At 36.6% G+C, this 21,377-nt stretch overlaps 1 protein-coding gene across 1 annotated transcript in view; it reads right to left on the bottom strand.

Moving 5' to 3' along the window:
• Positions 1 to 21,377, bottom strand: part of LOC145764840 (uncharacterized) — a 48,739-nt gene that overhangs the window by 16,382 nt on the left and 10,980 nt on the right. Inside the window, exons 9-16 of the mRNA XM_082576527.1 lie at positions 20,101 to 20,304; positions 18,145 to 18,312; positions 17,389 to 17,589; positions 16,398 to 16,451; positions 15,950 to 16,078; positions 14,089 to 14,217; positions 10,378 to 10,506; positions 9,126 to 9,281 (exon numbers count right to left, since the gene is read on the bottom strand). Coding sequence (XP_082432653.1) covers positions 9,126 to 9,281; positions 10,378 to 10,506; positions 14,089 to 14,217; positions 15,950 to 16,078; positions 16,398 to 16,451; positions 17,389 to 17,589; positions 18,145 to 18,312; positions 20,101 to 20,304 — 1,170 coding nt within the window. The remainder of the gene's footprint in view (positions 1 to 9,125; positions 9,282 to 10,377; positions 10,507 to 14,088; positions 14,218 to 15,949; positions 16,079 to 16,397; positions 16,452 to 17,388; positions 17,590 to 18,144; positions 18,313 to 20,100; positions 20,305 to 21,377) is intronic.

Consider the following 21,377-nt stretch of genomic DNA (forward strand, 5'->3'; position numbering starts at 1 on the left):
CAATTCAAATCAATGGAGATTCCTAATAGTTGTATATCTTTTCGCAATTTGCATCTGGCCCGCAGCTGTTAATCTCGCAGCAATCTGGCCCTCAGAGAAATAAGTTTGGTGACCCCTGGTTTAGTGGATATTGTGGGATATACTTTAAGCTGAATTACATTGAAATTTGCTGAAGCTTACATGTATTTGTCCCATGGACCTTTTTTTTTAAGAAAAAAATTCCATAGACCATTGCAATTGATGTCCATAATGTGAACCAATAAAGTTTTCTTTGGACCACTGAACATTCCAGGTGGACCACCAGTGGCCCAAAAATTGTTATATTGCAAATTGTGCAGTAGCTTACATGACTCATGGCCACCTGGAGATGCGGCCTCATTTGTCACATTTTGCAGATTTTGATTACAGCTGAGATATTTTTACTTTTTGCAGTTTCCTAATGACATAAAACTTTTTTGTTGCTTCGGGGAAGCAGTTGCAAATGAGAAAAAGTAAGTTGAAAAATGCAAAATCAGACTGTTGTTGAAAAATTAACAGTCTGACTAAAGTCTTCGAAATCAAATTTTCTTTGTTTTTCAACATGTGAGGATGTTAAAACCTATTGTGTCATCTGGGGAAAAGAGTAAAGAAAGCGTAAAAATCTAATTTTTAGAAAAATTTATTCAAACGTTCGCCCAAAGTTAGAAAAACCTGGAAATTTCTGCAAAATGTGACAGATCAGGCCGTATCTTTAGGTGGCCACTGGCCATGCATGACCTTAAAAGGGCATCTGCCGCCGCTTCCGGCGCCCCTGTCGGTTCCACTGTAGATGTGCTATTGTTAATGTGAAAATTATTTGTACGGTAGCCTATTTATTTCGTTTTTTTATAATTGACAATTTGAAGTTTGTTTTGTTTGTTGGTACATATTTAGGCTATTATGTACTGCCGCTTCTTAAGTTTTGATTGCTTGCTTGTGGACACGCCAAGATGAAAGTGTTTTCAAAAGGTCCATATTTTTGGATTTGGAACCCCCCCTTGAAAATATCTGGCTACGGGCCTGCGGAACTCAGTTCATGGTCTCTCGATACAGATTTCGGTGGAACTCCTTCCCTTGATATTCGATTGTTTTTCGAACTCTCATTTGAGTAGAACTGGCCACTTGCCGTCATGAATTGATCCTGCACATTAATATTGAAAGTTTACCCTTCCTTTAGAGTTTAGATGTTACCAAAATTGGTCGTTTCTTTCTGTATTTTCAACAAAAAGCGCCATAATCAGAGATAAGCTATATTAGTCGTACTTTGCTCTTGCAAAATACAACTATTGTATTTTTCTTCTGTCATGTTCAAGCTTTCTTTGTTACTTCCGCTACTGTTTCAAAAAAATCAAAACGCACCACCTTGTCTTGCTACCTTATGTAAACACTTCAGATGATGCTGTGGTAGGCTATCATTGGCACATTGAAGCGGTGATGGTTTGTCCATTTGATGCTCACTGGTCCCAGGGGCGGATAAGCAAACTGAATCAGCCCGGGAATTTAGAAACAAAAACAGCTCACTTTTATCTTCACTTTTATTCAAGCGGTTGTCAGACTACTCGACATGCGACAACTCAGCAGTTAGGGTACATTTCAGCTACTGCCAAGTGAGAGAAGGAGATTTACGTGCTCACGTCGAACTTGCTTGGTCATCGCTTGTTAACATAGCCTTAGGAGATTACGGTCGCCCCCCTGCTGAAAAAAAAACGTCGCAATTTGGGCAAAAATGTCCAGTTATTTGGGCAAATCAATCGTTCCATGCTTCGACATCTTACAAGTTCAAGAACTTTACATAATTATTATAATGTATGAGATACATTAATATTTTCCAATGAATATAAAATGTATTATCGATTTTGGAAACTATTGCATGTGGATGTGGTATTGCAATTTGGGCAGAGTGATAAGTTTCTATTCGACAACTGCAAAAATAAGTGTAAAAGAGCATAATTGGCGAACAGAGGGAAGCTTATTACTTATATTTACTAACATGTAGGCTGCATTTGTTCACCGGTAAGATATAAAAGTCTTCTGGGTACTGGTAATTTGATGAGGTTGTTTGCTTTTTTCTCAATATCCTAATGAAGTTATTTTTAAAATCCATTTGGGCAAAAATGTCTATGTATTTGAAAAAATCAATTCTTATCATGAGTTTTCAACATTCTACCAGTTTAGTAACTTTGTATATTTGTTTTATAGGGCCGTATTTTGTATAAAATACAATATAAAATGCAGCATCGACACTTTTAGAAAATTTAGTATTGCAATTTGGGCAGAATGTTAAGTTTCGATTCACTATCATCAGAAACTAAAAATAAAATAATGCAAGTGGCAAACTGAAGTGGACTTATTACAGATATTTGTTGGGGTGTACACTGTACACACTAGCCTACATTTCTTCATTGGTAGAATTTTGAAACCCTGCTGGGTAAGCTACTGGTAACCTTATGAGGTCTATTTGCCTTTTTTTTTATATCCCAATGATGTAAATGTTTGTAAAAGTATTTGGGCAAAAATATCCACTTATTGGACAAATCAATCTTACCAAGAGGAATGCTATGCTCACCAAACTTAACTTAAATACAACAAAGGTAGCTTTTAGATATGGACAAACAAGTTAAACATTTGTCATAAATTTTATAAATCAACAGTTGTGAGACCGCATATAGTTTACACCACTTCTGTGAGTATTTGATCCCAGCAACTAACTTTGCCTGTCCTAGGGTTGATATGCTCAGCTATTTACCATCAATAAACCGTATTCTAGCAACGACAATAAAGGCAAGTATTGTGTTAATTTGTCACCCAATTCATCAGGGAATGCGGACAGTGCTGTTGGTAATATGGTCTATACTTTTGGCAAGCATTAAGTTTGAAGGATTACCTATGGGTCATTTTTTTAGCCTAAGCCTACTGTTGCTGCTTCATTTTGAAGTTAGAATATCTCTGTGATGATGTTCTGAAAGAAACATTAACTATGTGGTATATAGAAGTAGTTTTGTTTAAAAGTGCAAGTTTGATGCGTGTAGCATGATAAACTATCAAATTCTTTTCAGGCTGTGGGGTTTGAAGTAGCATAAATTAAGTAATGTTACTGGTTTGATAAGTAAATAGGCTGTCATTTTAGTTTTTTTTTATCAATGGTTCATTCTGTGGAGTATCGTTATAATTAAGAGATTGGGATACTTTTGGTCTGGCCTGTTATTGCAATTAGGCTGGAGATTTTCACTTAATCTGGCGACATGGATATTCAGCCACTGTTGTCTAATTATTGCTGAAAATCTCAGTTCAAATTGTTTGTTGAATCCAGGTAGGCCTAATATTTACCTTTTTTTGTGCCACAAGAAAGTTTCAATTTGACGATTTATTTAATTGGGTCAAAGACAGGTGTATGAATGTACAGTAGATAAAAGTTAATTCAGTCTTATTTTGGTGTACGTTATTTTGCCTGTGTTTTCTCGCACACGGCCAAGTTGATGCCTGTGGAGTTATTAGACTACACTACCTCAGCAATTATGAGTAACGTTGCGTTTCTGAAAACATTTTTGGAAAGACAAAATTTGAGCAAATTTTGTTTGCCTCCCCAAAAGGTTCTACTCTCCTACGGCTATACTTGTCAAGTACATTTTGCTAACTTTTGACATGCCAAGTTTAGTTGTTACTTGCTCAGTTTTATCATTTATCAACTTCAACCACTTGCTCAAACGTTGTAGCTAAGTCGTCACTTGCTCAGTTGTCGCTTGCTCAGTTCACAACTGCTGACTTGAAGGAGACTCTAGAAAAGCGCATTGCGAAACCAAATTGCTACGATGTCCATATGAAAGAAGGCAAAAGATTTTCCGTCGAAATGGAATGAAATTTTGTGGTAAGCCTCAAAGCTTTACAACATAACCAATATAGGCTTTCAATAAAACTCATAGGCTAACCAACTCACCAAAATCAGATCTCATTGAAAAGAGTTGGTCAGGTTGAAATTAAAGCGCGTAGTTTCAACACCGGTGAAAACTGTAGCCCACTAGAAATTAGACTAGCCAAAAGTGAAAAATAGACCTATTATTCGAGCGAGTGGTTTACCTGGGCCTACAGTAGCCAACGATTGTTTTATACAGCCCAAGTATAGGCTTATGAACAAAAAATATGCTAGTCGGCAAAAAATTAGAAATTTTGAGACCAGCAACACATTCTTTTTACTTTTTTATTCTGTCTCATAAAATTTCTTGCTTATAATTGCTGTTATCAAACCAACATTTTTGTCTTTCTTAACCTCAGTCGAGAAAAAATAATTAGGTCTCATATTTAAATTAGTGCTGATAAAGAATAATAAATAATGTAGGAATGTCATAATGACAATACCAAACGATAAATGTTCAAATACCTCGCTCAATGAGTGCGGTTGAAACCTAAACGAACAACAATAGAGATTTTATTAATGCAGAAACTCATAAAAATACCTTTATCCTTAAAATTAATGGTCTGAACGTTGCTGAACAGCAAACCGATTTTATACTTTCTGACTTTCGCTGACAGCTGAGTATTGAAAACCGAACAGCAGGCTACATTTGATGCCATCAACAAAACAATAATGATGTCATAAACGCGTTTGCAAATACTTTGTTGGTCACAAGGTTTTGAAAAATATCGACTTCTCATTAGTGACGTATTTTTGGAATGTCACCACTACTTCTTGTCTTGCATTCGAGTTTTCAAAGCAAAAGTTTTTAAATGCATAAATTGTGCAATTTGGGTGACCGATGATCCACATACTCTCATCTTCCTACACCATTGATTGTTCAAGACCCAGAAAATTTTCAAACTATAACCTTATAAAATTCAAAGAAAACGAAGGGGTGCACCAGCAAACATCTATAGGATTGGCCCATGCTACTAGGGAAGGATCCACAGAAGCAAGGGCGCGGGAAGTAGGGGTGCTCAAGGGGCTTCAGCCCCCCCTAGAGCTAATTCAGCCCTCCCTGGAATTTTCTAAAATTGCTTCAGCCCCCCTAGAAAATTCTGAAAATTTAAGGTAGCCTACATAACATATCTTCAGAAAATTATTCGAGCAATAATTGCTGCTACGATGAATCGAGTTCCTGTTACGTGTGGTCGCGCTCATCATTCGCAATAAGAGTCGTCAATCATAGGGAGCTATAATACCTCGCAGTAGCGGTACCAGCCACCCTCCTTACTAACACGGCGGACCATCGTTTATTGGACATCATTCTGCAATATCCACTTTGCAGCATAAAACAGCAAGAGATCTGGTTGTTATAACGGAGGGCGGGGCAAACTTAAATCATTATGCTCTGGATCGTTATACATTCACTGCAGCAATCATGCTCTCGATTTGATTTTACAAGACGTTGTAAAGGAGGTGAGGCTTATTGCAGATGCCTTAAACTTCGTTCACGGTGTTGCAGTTGTAATTCGTGAATCGATCGTCTAAACGTAAATCTTTGTTCATGTCACTTTTTGGTTCCGATGAAGTTGCCTGCAATTTGCTGGGTTTGTTTCCTACTCGTTGGTGCGTTCGTGCTTCTGCCCTCGCTCACGTTGTTAAGTGCTACCCTCCCCTGTTTGGCTGTTGCAATGTCTGACCCACATGACAGAAGATAGTGCAATGAAAGGAGACGCACGTGCAAAGATATTCAGCTTGGTAAAATAAGCACGCATGATGTGGCTTTATTTTGCGATTACCTGCAGCGGTGAAGTTTTTCAGTTTGCAGAAGCCGTCGCAAGACAGCTCCAAAACAAGAAGATCTCTGCTTCTTCATCTTTGGATCAGCATCATTTTCTGCAAACGGATCAAAAATCTCAGAAAAGATTAATCCGTTTCCATGCTTGCGGAAGCAGCGAACGTCTTTGCGTCTGCCAATAACCTAAAGACGCCAAAGAATCCCCAAGTGAGCAAAACTCTAGCAAGACTTCGAAACACAGAGGAATCGGATGTAAAGCGTCTGCGAAGAAGGAGTGTGGAAACGGCAATACATCGAAGCCCTTGATTTTGTTCAAGCTGAGCTTGATCGAAGATTCTACCAAGTGGGTCTGCTTATAGCAGCCAACAGAGAGAAGGCCCTTTTCAGCTGTGCAAACGGTGGGGGAGAATCTGATACTAAGATCAGCTTACCCGATGCCATTAGAAAAGATCGCTTAAGAACGGAACTTACCTTTGCTCAGCGATATTGTAAGTGGAAAAACCGCAAACTCCGTTAAAAAGGTTGCTGAGATACTATCGCAACAAACCCTCGAAGACTAGATCTTTTCAAAGAAACGTGAAAAGTTGTGGAGCTCTGCCTTTGCCTCCCGGTTTCAGCTGCATCATCAGAAAGTTCTTTTTCTGCTCTATGACGACTGAAAATGTGGTTCAGAAGGTAAATGACACAAAAAAGACTTAGGCCTACTCGTCTTGCGTTGATGCATGTCCACCAAAACATTTTGAACACTGTCGATGTCAAAAAGCTCATTGCACAGCTCATAGAGAAAAACCTGAGCGAACAGCAATCTTCGGAAGCGTGTGAGAACTCATTTCCACAAAGTGTCGTTTTCACATCACTTTCTAATTTGTTCGTTTTCATTTGAATTTCCTAAACAGCTGCTTTTGTTGTTGCCGTTCTTCGTTTGTTACAACTTATACAATGTGTGTGCTTTTGGCGTCTAATTACACACAGGAGAGGACCGATAATAGCTACTACCAGACTTAAATGCTCCCCCATATAAGGGGGGTCTGGGGGGCGAAGCCCCCCAGAAGCTCACAACACTACCGCAGCTTCAGCCCTCCCCTAGAGAAGAATAGTTCCGCGCCACTGCCACAGAGGATACAAACTGATATGAATGAATCCATAAGTGAATAAAAAAAATAACAGTTAACCTCTCAAGTACATGTAGCTCCACACAAAGTGAAATTGACATGTCTTTTGACTCTTTTTTTATTCCTTTAAAAGTAATGTCTAAAAAGACATTATTGTCCAAAAAGAATGTCTAAAAAGACATTATTAAAAGTAACTACGAACAGTGGCCAGTGTTTCGATCTTCCGATCTCTTCAGCGTAGTAAAGTGAAAATGGAAAGTTGTCTTGAAGTGTTGAGATGATGGTTTAAAAATGATTGTTGTAAGACAATGAGAATGGATTTAATTTTTAATTTCGGACTCCAGCGAAACGTAATCTTACCGCCTATTAGAAGGTGTGATTTTTTTTAGTGAAATTGTACTAAGAAATGACTGGAATTTGTTAAAAATAAAAAGTAGAAAAAAAGACAAGAATTTACAGCTGAGCTAGGACATAACAATCATCTGAGATGGATCTAAAATACAAGAAAATAGATATCATTAGAAATTATTATTCAGATCTTAGATGTTAGATTTAGCCGATTAGATTAGCCGATTTTAGATCCATCTCAGTTGATTGTTATGTCCTAGCTCAGTTGTGAATTTTTGCATTTTTTTCTAGTTTTTATTTTTAACAAATTCCAGTCGATTCTTAGCACAATTTCTCTCAAAAAAATTACACCTTCTGATAGGCGGTAAGATTACGTTTCGCTGGAGTACGAAATTAAAAATTAAATCCATTCTCATTGTCTTACAACAATCACTCTTAAATCATCATCTCAACACTTCAAGACAACTTTCCACTTTCACTTTACTACGTTGAAGAGGTCGAAAGATCGAAACACTGGCCACTGTCCGTAGTTACTTTTAATAATGTATTTTTAGACATTCTTTTTAGACAATAATGTCTTTTTAGTTTTTAAACATTCTTTTTGGACGATAATGTCTTTTTAGACATTACTTTTAAAGAAATAAAAAAAAAGAGTCAAAAGACATGTCAATTTCACTTTGTGTGGAGATACATGTAGGGGAAAGGTGTGTATTTTGAACCCCTTAAAGAAAAATAAGCACAACTCAGCCAACTTCCGGTCAATGTGTATTATTTTTCACCCAGATACAGTCTAGGCACTTGCAAACCAGTGTAGAAAATATAAATCACATACAATAAAAAAATACAGAATAATTAAGCAATAAAAAGTGTTTAAAAATGGTCCAAATTACACATTTGGTGTGTATTTTGGACCATTGGAGTATGTAATTTGAACTGAAGTTGCTTGAGGTCTTTGCAATGAAATTTCTGGATGACGGTTCAAGAATCCCTTAAGCCAATCTTTTTCAGCCAGACCTTTTTCACTGTTGAAGCGGGTATTGATATTATTGGCAGTTATTGATATTATTATTGATATATTATTGATATTATTGCGCAATGTCATTCGCAAGCTTTCTTAAGTCTATGGCCCCTAAACAATAAAATCTTGACTCCATTTCCAAAACATGTTTGACCAGTTGATCTTCAATATTTTCGGGAAGATCAAGTTGTCGATCAATGGTTTTTGACAGTGTCTTGTGTAGCATATTTATTGGTAGCCTGTTATTGACATGTCTTAACACTGCAGCTTTGGGAATTTTGAACTGACGCGATGCTGCATAGATGAGATGACTGGTCCAAATTACACACTGTCATGCACTGTTAAAAATTACAAGTTACAAGTCTTGTAATTGGGCACAAGAATTGGGCCCTGGTTACAAGTCTTGTAATTGAGCACAACATCTCCTCATAGGTTAAAGATAATACCAACATCATATCAAACTCAAACGTCATGCCAATAACGTCTCAGCGCTTAGCAACCAACTCCCCAAAATAACATCAGCATACCCAAAACCACAAATTTCAATCTCCCGTCCACGTTTCCAAACCTAATGAGCTGAGTTTTTCACATCCGGGCTATTATTATTTTTTCTTTTAAGCTGTTCAAAAATATTGACAAAACGATTTTTATTTTTTGAGTTAGGGAACTGGTCCAAATTACACATGGTCCAAGTTACACCACTTTCCCTTACTTGAGAGGTTAACTGTCATTTTTTTTATTAACCTTATAAAAACCAATCTTTTCAAAAAGTATTCAAAAAAGTTCTGTAACTTTAAAATGATTAGGGGGCATGTACCCCTTAGACGCTACGCTACTGCACCTGCATAATTTACAGTTACAAGCGTAGCTTATAATTTTACTTTTAGGTAAAAATAGCTTGATAAAATACTCTGAATGCATATAAAAATTACATACACATACACTTTGCTGTTGATCACGAGAAAAACGTGAAACTTGTTCTTGATCAGCTTCGGCTGGTGGCTGTTGCTGTCCGACCTCACTGGTTCGTTCGTGACCAACTTGGGAAGGATCAAAATCTCTGGTTTTCCGAAACGCTGTCCTTGGAGGTGGCTGCTATAAAAATTATTTGTTTAAAACGTGAAAAAACTTATCCCTTAAACGAATGTTGCTGTAGGTTTTATATTGTAGTATAGATTACAGAAGTTTTGGCATAAGGATGATATTGTTACAACAAAACGTTTGACATTGAAGAGCTAGTAAAGCAACGTCAATGTACCACTCTCAGTTACATTAAAGAAAAATACGTTTCAAACATGAAGTGTGAAAATGATATAAACCTCTCCAAACTTTGCAAGACGTATTATTGTGTTGCCATCCAAATAAAACAATTAAGACAAAACACAAAACCAATGTTTAGAAACTTACAATTTTATCTGAAGAGCAACATAAAAGTTTGTCAAAAGCTGCTAAATATTAGGAGAGTTTAATTTATTGTGAATATTACCAAGTAGCAAAAACAAACAAGACACACCAGTTTAAAGTTCAAACATTTTGAATGTATGCAAACTGAAAAACTGGTGCTGTAAAAACAATACAACGTGCAGTTTAAGAGACCATATAAGTGAGGAAATACTGTAGGCTCCACGAAAAACAAGTCAATGGAGTGAAATATAAAGAGGACCAATTAATAGTCCAATATGTAAGTTGAATAACTAAAATCGAACAAAAAATGGTGTAACTATTTAAATTAAGATAAACCACTTTTAAATGTTAATTTTGACATTTCTTCTAAGGATTGTTTGGGTCAAGTTTTTCCACAAATACTAGATTAAAGCAGTTGAGATCGTTTTTGTGGTAATATTTCGCGTTTTGTTGATTTTGTCTGCGTCATTAAAATACTTTTAAATAAATCGATAGTTGGTCTTCCATTTGAATGATAAACAGAAAAGAAATCTCCTTTTACGAATGCAATTTGGTTTTGTAGCCTATCAACTTTCTACTCATAACGTGTGTTAAATTAGTAAATAAGTTGTTATAAAATAAAGACAAAACAAGGACAAATGTTCGACATGTGTAACGTAACATATTTTTATATTAATTTAGTACGATTGGGTAAAGTTGTGAAAACTTGTGTCTATTCTATTCATGACAACAAATTGGCTGAAACAGAGAAAGATAAAAACTTTTTTAAATAAACAAGATTCACCAAAACTTGTCCAGCGCTTGGTTTGTCAAGTGATGTTCTCGATACTGGTTGTGGTGGAACTCGTTCATTTGATATTAGATCGTCTTCCAAAGTAAAGCTATGCTGGTCACTTGCCCTCATAAATGGATCCTGCACAAATAATATTGAAAGTTTACTCTCAAGATAACAAAGTAGAAACTTTGCACTTTGCATTACAAAGGATAATATTTCTTCTTTGTTCTTGCTATAAATCACAGTGTTTGTTTTGTTGTCTATCAAGCAATATCTCATTCTACCAGCAATCATTGTATTTGAACTTCTAACAGTGAATGTTCAGTGAGCTCTTAAACTGACGACATCAAAAGTGGTTCTTTGTGCTTTTGCAATTTGTGTATTAACGTTCCCAAAATGGGAACATGGGTTTGAAGTCGCGCACAGCTTTACACAGACCTGATTTAAAAAATTCTGTTTTGGATATTGTTGTTGAATGATTATTATTGTTTCAGATGCATTTGTTGAAAAAATAGTATTTGCAAAATTTTTTCTTCATGAAACCGATGGATTTAGTCAAAAATAATATTTTTCATATTTCGAAATAAAGTGCTTCTCGAAAACACAAATTAAACTCTTTTTGAAATATTTGCGTTTTTTATGGGAGAATATTACTAATAGCTTGTTTCCCCTACCATTTGTTTCGTTATATTTAACATTTTTCTTCACATAATTAAATTTATACGTTGTTCCTAAAATGGGAACGTTGGCAACATGTGATACACAAATAACGGAGTTTATCCCAAAAAAGTTCTCACTACTTTTACCAAGAAACGTTGTCACAGCTTGATGCTGTCAGAGCTTCATGTTTTCAAAGCTTGATCTTAAGCAGAAAACACTTCTATGACTTATATCGAAGGAACGGAAAGAGCTTGCAGATGGAGAAAAAAAGACGAAGCATCACTGCGCGACCCGAAAGAACTGCAGCCTTCCGATAAGGTCCAACCTCATGGAGGGAAAAGCATGTTTGAGATATTTTCTCTGTTCTTTGCTGATTACATGTTCTCTTTACTCGTAGAGCAATCAAAATTATATGCAAGAAGAGACAAGAATAGGATAAACTTCAAAGTTGATGAGGCTGATATGAGAAAATTTATTGGTTTACAAATCAGTGGTTATTACAGTCTTCCATCAGAAAATGACTATTGGTGCAAAGCAGATGACATGAAAGCACCAATATTTTCTAAGACCATGAGCAGAGACCGTTTCCGCAATATAAAAACTTACTTGCATCTGGCTGACAATCATAATCTAGCTCAGTCTAAAATGGCCCAGCAGGTACTGCCGCTGTTAGGTCAGCTAAGGTCAAATTGTAAACAATTTGGTACCTTTCACCGGTTACTAAGCGTTGACGAATCGATGATTCCTTATCGAGGATTATACAGTGCAAAACAATATATAAAAGGAAAGCCAGTAAAGTTTGGTTACAAGTTATGGATGTTGTGTAGCTCCGATCGTTATCCCTACAACGTCGAAATCTACTGCGGTAAAGATGAAAGAAAAACTAAACCTTTGGGAGCACACGTAGTTGAGACAATGCTGTCATGTGTTGCCAACAAAGACCAACTGAACATATTATATTCTTTGACATTTTTTTCAAAAGCCATCAACCACTTACTGATCTTGCTAAAGAAAACATCAGAGCATGTGATACAATTAGAGAGAACAGGACCGGTTCCTGTCCTCTCTCCAGTAAGAAAACCTTCTAGAAAAAGCCTGGAGGAGAACTTGATTACCGATCAGACGGCACTGTAATTTCTGCCAGATGAAACGATAATTGTGCTGTCATTGTTGCAAGAAATTACTACGGTGTAGCACCAACTCAAACAGTTCCACAAAGAGTGAAACATGACAAGAAAAAATCAGTGACACAACCATTTCTGATTGCTATGTCAATCAGGGAATGGGGGGTGTAAATGTACTGTATGTGACAATCATGTTGCTATCTTCTTACCGGCCACGACTTCGATCAAAAAAATGGTGGTGGAATCTTTTTGCCCATATTGTCAACCTTTCAATTGTAGCTGCCTTCCGTTTTTGTAATCACGTAAATCAATTTTCTGAAAACCACCTTCAGTTCAGGCGCGAAATTGCTCGGTCATTGATGAAAGTGGAGAAACCCAGGCGTCAACTTGGGGGACTTACTGCACCTCCGTCTGTAACCGTGCGATTTGACTCGTTGAATCATTTTCTAGTATAATCATCACAAGGAAGATGTGTAGTGTGCATGAAACATACAAGGTTGCAATGCACAAAACGAGAAAAACGGTTGCAAAGCACAAAATGCATAAGAATGCAGTGACGCATACCACCAACAATAAACCAAGTTTACGTCGTATTCAAATAGGGGAGAGTGGGGTTAGTTGGAAGGCGGAGTTAGTTGAAAAATGATCATTTTTTTAACTCTCGATAACGTTTTTAAATATTTACTGCGAACATGTGAAGTAGTTTATAAAAACACATAATCCATGTTAGTTTCGATTTGTTGAGTCAAGGTATGCCTGTTTGGCAGACAATTTTATATTTTCTTACTTTCGAAGTAAAATTTTTGGCGTATTAAAAACATCTTATGCGTCGATATCGTTAAAGATAGGCAGAAGTTTTTTTGGTGTGTGTCATCTGTAGGTGTTCAACAACACTAAGACATAAACAAATTTTAGTCCAATGCGCCATGCTTAAATATTTTAGGAAAATAGTTTGTCATATGCTAATGGGGCTAGTTGGAAAATAGTGGGTGGGGTTAGTTGGAAAGTGGTTTGATAACGGTATGACTATGTAGTATGATACGAGTATATCGTCGTGGTATGATAATAAGTAGTATAAGCTCCAATGTATTTTTTTTAAGCAGACGTACATTGTAAAATTTTAATTTGAATAACTTGGAAAGTGTTATATATACGGCATCACAAGTTTTAACAATGCGTTTATTAAAAAATGGTTTTACGATGATTAGGCGTAGAATTCATTGCATTTTGATTTTAAAGCAGGTAAACATATTTGCTTACAACCCCATGTAAATGTTTGTTGGTTGAAAAAAGAGTATCCAGTTCATTAGTGGGCATTAAACTGACGTTTTTCAACTAACCCCAGGCATGGGGTTAGTTGAAAAATCAATTGCATGTTTGTTTATTTTAAATTTTCATTAAAAGCTGAATTGACTTAATACTTATTTTTGGTTGCATGATAGAGGACACCGTAGATGATAATTTAAGCCACTTCACGTTGTCAGGTTATGCACCAATTGTTTTAAATTTCAATTTTAAAAAAAATCTTTCCGACTAGCCCCACTCTCCCCTACACAACACAATACGATACTTTTGGTACCTTTTCATGTCAACGTTCCCATTTTGAGAACGTAATAAAAAACAAACAATGCAATTAAAACTTTAATTTTTTTCATAAAATATGCTTAGTTAAACTAAAAACAACAACATACAAAAAAATCACGAACAAATAACAAGAGGTAGTCTTCGCCCCCTGTTAAAAGTTAAATTAGTAAATATGTTGTTATAAAATAAAGACAAAACAAGGACAAATGTTTGACATGTGTAACGTAACATATTTTTATACTAATTTAGTACGATTGGGTAAAGTTGTGAAAACTTGTGTCTATTCTGTTCATGACAACAAATTGGCTGAAACAGAGAAAGATAAAAACTTTTTCAAATAAACAAGATTCACCAAAACTTGTCCAGCGCTTGGTTTGTCAACTGACGCTCTCGATACTGGTTGTGGTGGAACTCGTTCATTTGATATTCGATCGTCTTCCAAAGTAAAGCTATGCTGGTCACTTGCCCTCATAAATGGATCCTGCACAAATAATATTGAAGGTTTACTCTCAAGACAACAAAGTAGAAACTTTGCACTTTGCATTACAAAGGATAATATTTCTTCTTTGCTCTTGCTATAAATCACAGTGTTTGTTTTGTTGTCTATCAAGCAATATCTAATTCTACCAGCAATCATTGTATTTGAACTTCTAACAGTGAATGTTCAGTGAGCTCTTAAACTGACGACATCAAAAGTGGTTCTTTATGCTTTTGCAATTTGTGTATTAACGTTCCCAAAATGGGAACATGGGTTTGAAGTCGCGCACAGCTTTACACAGACCTGATTTAAAAAATTCTGTTTTGGATATTGTTGTTGAATGATTATTATTGTTTCAGATGCATTTGTTGAAAAAATAGTATTTGCAAAATTTTTTCTTTATGAAACCGATGGATTTAGTCAAAAATAATATTTTTCATATTTCGAAATAAAGTGCTTCTCGAAAACACAAATTAAACTTTTTTTTAAATATTTGCGTTTTTTATGGGAGAATATTACTAATAGCTTGTTTCCCCTACCATTTGTTTCGTTATATTTAACATTTTTCTTCACATAATTAAATTTATACGTTGTTCCTAAAATGGGAACGTTGGCAACATGTGATACACAAATAACGGAGTTTATCCCAAAAAAGTTCTCACTACTTTTACCAAGAAACGTTGTCACAGCTTGATGCTGTCATAGCTTCATGTTTTCAAAGCTTGATCTTAAGCAGAAAACACTTCTATGACTTATATCGAAGGAACGGAAAGAGCTTGCAGATGGAGAAAAAAAGACGAAGCATCACTGCGCGACCCGAAAGAACTGCAGCCTTCCGATAAGGTCCAACCTCATGGAGGGAAAAGCATGTTTGAGATATTTTCTCTGTTCTTTGCTGATTACATGTTCTCTTTACTCGTAGAGCAATCAAACTTATATGCAAGGAGAGACAAGAATAGGATAAACTTCAAAGTTGATGAGGCTGATATGAGAAAATTTATTGGTTTACAAATCAGTGGTTATTACAGTCTGCAAAGGATAATATTTCTTCTTTGCTCTTGCTATAAATCACAGTGTTTGTTTTGTTGTCTATCAAGCAATGTCTCATTCTACCAGGGATCATTGTATTTGAACTTCTAACAGGGAATGTTCAGTGAGCTCTTAAACTGACATCATCAAAAGTGGTTCTTTGTGCTTTTGCAATTTGTGTATTATTTCGTTGTTTTGACTATGGACAGCTTTCTGATGCAAATACATAAATAAAAATATATCAACATCAAAGTTATAAACAGCTGAACCACGGCGTCCTATATAGCATACACAGGTCTTGCCAATGTCGAACCTAGAATGATGACTGGAGGCTGGTGTAGTTTGCTTTTGAACTCTAGACAACAATAAGCTATATTAGATAAGCTATACTTTTACAAGTGCTGCCAAATAATTTTCGAATTTTTATTACGTGCCAAAATCGAGCTCAATGTTTGTAAAAGTACACAAAAGTCGCCCAGTCACACAACATACCCAAAAAGTTGGCATGGTCAGTGTATAGCCTCCCCTGGTCTATGTATAGTTAGGTCGCTATGCTCTGAAGTCTGAATGCACCAGCTTGACTGACTACTTTACAGCGAGTGGTTAAGTTGTGGCATCATTTGCATATCGCAACAAAAACTTTACAGCATAAAGTCGGTAAGATGACAAGCGTCCAGACCATGAAACAGCAGTCCGAATAACATACGCCATGTTGCTGGTTTGGAGGAAGATTTGGTGGTTGTACTTTTGTTTGATGCTTTCTGGTTTCATCTTTTGATGTACTGAGACCAGTAAATAAATCCTGAGATGCCACAAGTTCCTCTTGTGTTTTTTTCTGCACAAATTTTGGAAGTAGAAGTAAAACTCCTGTCAAGCCGGCTAAAATAATGATTTTCACAATTTAAGGAATTTCTGCCCGAGTCTAGCTTATTGTATTAATTGTATTAAAACATAATCTCGAGCTCAAGCCTCAAGGATGTATGCAAAAGTTATTCTATGGCATCAGAAGTATTGTAATAGCCAGTATTATTATGCTACATACCAAGTATTTATAGGCTACTCTTAGCCTATTTACAAGTGTAGACTTGCACAGTGGGCCTACTACAGGACACAATATTTCAGTATCAACTTGCGAAAAAAAGTGTGACACTTACTCTTTGTCTAGATTTTGTTCTCGGAGCAGGTGTTGGCGCAGCAGCAACCGAAGTCTTAAAACAAATTGAGAATTATAACTTGACGGCATAGCCGTAGGAGAGAAAAACATTTTGGGTGGTGCGAACAAAGAGATGTTTTCCATGGAATATTCCATCCACTGACAGAATCCATCCATTGACAGTCTTTTCTATATTCGAAAGGTAACTTGATTCATGTAGGCTATATATATAAAACATGCTTTCACATTACGCATGTTGTGCATCCCGGTAGCTCAGGAATAAACTCAAGTTTGCGCAGAGAAAAAAACACCAAGATTAAACAATCATGGTTCACAACACTCCGTGTGTCATTGATCAACTTATAAGAAATACACTGCAAAGCAAAAACTGCACATGTTAAACTTGATGACCCGCCACAAAGTATTTTTTATACAGTCTTGTTTACAATATCTTTTTTCTTCAAATCAGGGATAGGCATGAAGGCAACGTTGCGCATGTGATTCTTTTCTACTTTTTGTGGGGCCCTTCTCCCTTTTCACATATTCCTTCCCAAAAGGGTGATGTGAGTGTTCATCATGTTGTAACTTTTCTTTCCCTCTATTTCCTTTTTAAACCCAATAACATACTAGGCTATGTACTTTTTATTAAATTTTGTTTGAACATTAGTATGTGCATACGTTACTGTGTTACTGCAATGATATTTCATTTACTTGTAAGGTTTTTAGAAGTAGGCCTATTACATTTTTTTGTATCTGGCGCTTGTGTTAAAAAGGCTGATGTTGCTGCGCGATTGCGTGATGCGAACATCACATTGACTCATATTACTCAAAAGACCAACATAACTTGACTGCAGGGACTTAGCCAGCACACTTCTTTTTGAGGGAATACGCAGGCTACTATTGTACATGTCAGTTTCCCCTTGCCCCCCCCCCCTGACTACGTTGCTTCATTGCGAAGATCAAGTTTAAAATATGCACTTCTGTTAACTTACCTGAGATAGTGCACCTTGTTCTAAAGAAGTAGGTGTGGTCGCAACAGGTTCATGTCGTCTACCTCCAACAGGATAGGGGGACAAGCGATTTGTTTGTAGCGAAGGTCTAGCAGATTGATGTGAAAAAGATTCTTCTATGAAGCCGGTGGTAGGGTGGGAAGTCAGGACACTTTCATCTTGGTTTGTCATACGTGTCGTATTCTGCAAGACATAATTTGGTTTTCGACTTTAGTCATAAGATTCAGAGTTTGCATAGTTAATTTGATAGTAAATAAGCCAATCTTTCACAGATCAGCCAATCTGCAACAGTAGATTTAAATTAATTGTTTTGTCATTTACGAAACAATGGCATCGCTACGTAGTAGCGATCTTGTTCTCTCATAACACAGTGAAGATGAGTTGGTAATAATGTGATGACATTCTACATCTGATACAAAATAAAAAATAAACCCTGTCGCTAAAAGACCTTAGCCGTTGTAGAGCGACAAAAAACACACTTTAACATTATTATTATTATTTGGTCACTCAGTCGATACCGATGCAGTTCTACCGGCATTGATACTTTTAAATTGTAGTTACCATTGTCGTAACGTAGTCGTAGGCTACAACGCTAGGCATAGGCACTCAAAAATGATGTGAGAGTAAATTTTGTACTTCTCAACTGTACAAAAAGTTTTGCATGTCATTGCTGCTATGTAAAGTGTTATTGAATATTTTTTAGAATATGATTATTTCTATACGCTCTGTGCCGCCTACCTCAGTGATGGCATCTTGCTTCCGAAGCATGGCATCAGGCTGACTTTCTGAAATGTTCTGCTCATATGGTACATTTGTTCTGTGATCAGGTTGAATGGGAACACTCACTTCAACACTGCCAGTAGGAATTTGATGAGAACTGTCTGTTCTTGCAGTGACTGTCAATTCCTAAACAACAAGGCGTACTGTTTTCAAAAGATTTCAAGATACATTCCATACAACACTTGAACAACAAGCATAAACTTCACTCTGTCAATCTCGATGACTGGGACAGTGTTAGTGGTTAAAAGCCCATAAAAGTATGCAGGAGTGTTGAGAAGATAGTTTAGGCCCGGTACCAACGAGATCCTCTGGCCCCAAACAACAACATTTCAAGAAAAACGCACTACTGTATATCCAAAAAATACGCGGTGGTTTCTTGAAGCTCCGAGCCCCTTGAAAAGGTTATGGGCTCCTAAAATTATCTCGGCCCAGGGTTCAAAAGTACCTCTTGGATCCCCTGTCAACGCTACTGCGAGTATGTCAAAACTGCCACGATTAACCTTTTAAAAAGGCTTTCTCAATCCGGATATGTATTGTAACCAGTCACAATAAGTAGCCTAATCAATTGTTCATAAAAATGGCAGCATCAGGTGAGGTGAACTCCTGGTTCTCGAATGGCTTCATTTTTCTCGTTACGGCAATAGAAAGCAATACAACAATAAAGTCACATATCGTTAAAGTATAAGAAGAAATATGAACAATTTAAAGTTAAATACCAGCCATACAAAAGACATTGCTTTTTGACGGAACGCGTTTTTAAAGCAATCTCGCATTTCAAAATCAGTCAACCATACAAGAAAGATTCATTCAAGCGCAACACTTATAACACACAAGTTTGCAAGCACCCAAACATTTTATAAAGCCATCTCTGTTGTTTAGCCTACTTGTTTTGACAAAAAAAAATTAGGCTTTTTCTCCAAGCTATTTAGCGCAACAAAACAAATCGGAAGGTTTTGTATTCATTGTGTCATTGAGTGAGAATAATTAAAGTTTTCGAGTGGCAGACTACTAACATACGCAAATAAAATAGCAATGGATTATTCTTTCATCCGAAAACCTTACCACATCACTACTGTGGCATATACTTTTTAGCCTCTCTTACATTAAAAGCAGCATTGGTCTCAACTTTAGATTTTCGGACGGAATCAGGGCTAGAGTATGGTCGGCAGTGTACACTGAGTTTGACAGCGAGCTTCACTGCCTGCTATGACTACTTTATATATTCTCATATATGCTCTTTAACTGCAGCTCTGGTTATGTCAAGCGAATCTTAACTTGGCACCAATACCTTTTTAAGTGCATTAGACTTAGAGGATAAGTTAAAGTAGTCAGAGTACGTGAGAGCATTGAAGTGCGCTGTTGTGCACTTCACAAATGGCACATTTCACTTCATAGTTTCATTAACACTGGAATGAGTTAATTTAATCGTTAACTATTGGGTGAGCACAAAACTTTACACCCCTTATAACTGCTAGTGAAAAGACGAGATTTTTGTGTCGCTGGTTGGATCATCGAAAAATGATCAAGTGAGCAGAGCGAGCGGGAAAATTGTTGAAGATTTGGATTGTTGACAAGAAGGAAAGCATTCCAATCTTCGTGTCCACCTGGATACATGCTTTTATGTGCGCCCAGCCGAAGACACAACCCCATGCTTTTGGGTGGTATTGAATCTTCGCCCTTTCGAGCATCATCTCAAGGGACTCACCACTCGGCTATACAGCTTGGATATTTCGATTTCAAATGAAGCAAAGAAGACAAATTACTGTGAAAATGAAATCTATGGTTTTTATTGCTAAACCAGGGACAAAATATTCAATAAAAATTATTTCAGTTTTTCCGACAGCCTTTAATTCCCAACATGGGCTTTCGAAAAATTAACCAGTGCAAATTTGTTTCTGTGTTAGTTTACTGTACCTGGCGAAGTGCAGCTGGTTCGAAATAAGTAGGTATTGCCCCAACAGGTTCACTTCGTCTACCTCCATCAGAAATAAAGTGAGGGCGAGTTGTTTGTTGCGAAGATGGTGTAGATTGCGGTGAGAAGGATGATTCTGCCGAGCCGGTGGTAGTGTGGGTAGTCCACTGAGCTTTATTTTTGTCAATCTCAGCAATCTTTCCTTTCTGTAAATTAAACAAATAAATTAACCAAGCCCTTAGAACAACGATTCTGTAACCACGGCAAATTATGTTTTGATGAGTTGTTCCATGGTACTTAACATGGCACGATGACGTGAAGTGAGGGAAATTGTTCCTCAAACCGGTTCGATCTCTTCTATTACTACAAACTACTAACTTATGAAAGCAATGTAAGAATAAAGTTATAAAGCGTTGAAGCATAAGAATAGATTTGATCAAAATCACATGCAGAGTCAAACAGCAGCCATACAAAACACATTGCTTCCTAATGAAACGAGTTTTTATAGTAATTTCGCATATGAAAATCAGCGATGTTAGACGGTTCCTCTTTCTTGACCTACACAGTATGTTAAACATGTGTTGGTTGTCGCTGTGATGATTAGAAATAAAAACAACTGAATTGACTTGAACTTTTAAGCGATGGTCCACTTGTAACACAAAGTTTGCTAGAAACGCATTATTGCACACAGCACTTCTCTCATACTTCCTCTTTTAAACGATCTCTATTGTTTACCCGTTTTGACAAAGAAAAGAAGTTTTCCTTGCAAGCTATTTGGCGTAACAAAACATATCAGAGTGGCTTTTATTCATTACGTCATTTAATTGTTGAATTTTTTCGTTTCCGTAACAACACACGTAAAGGAAATAGCAATGTGCAAGTTTTTGAGACAAATTTTCTGAACAAACATTTGGAAACACTCAAGAAATATCTTCCCGTGAGTAGAACGGCAAGATCAACTATCCATCGTACAAGTGTCAGACCCAGGGATAGGCTATCTAAAGAGGATAATCTTCATCCTCTTTAGATATCCCAGGTCAAACTTTTATAAAATGATACTAAAAAGTGTAGTTCGCTGCAAATGAGTAAATGACATGGGCTAGAGTAGTCCATGCAAGAAACTTTTTCAACTTTCAAAAATAGCATTTTTCAAAATTCTTTGACTAAAAATTTTGATATGCCATTTTTTTCAAAAAGACTTAATTTTAGATAAGGCGTGAGCAGTTAGGTAGGCTTGTCCATAAGCAAAGAAAGTGCAAGGTAAAAGTAACAGCTTTGT

Source organism: Aplidium turbinatum, chromosome 1, assembly GCF_918807975.1.
Source record: "Aplidium turbinatum chromosome 1, kaAplTurb1.1, whole genome shotgun sequence".
Classification (NCBI taxonomy): Eukaryota; Metazoa; Chordata; class Ascidiacea; order Aplousobranchia; family Polyclinidae; genus Aplidium; species Aplidium turbinatum.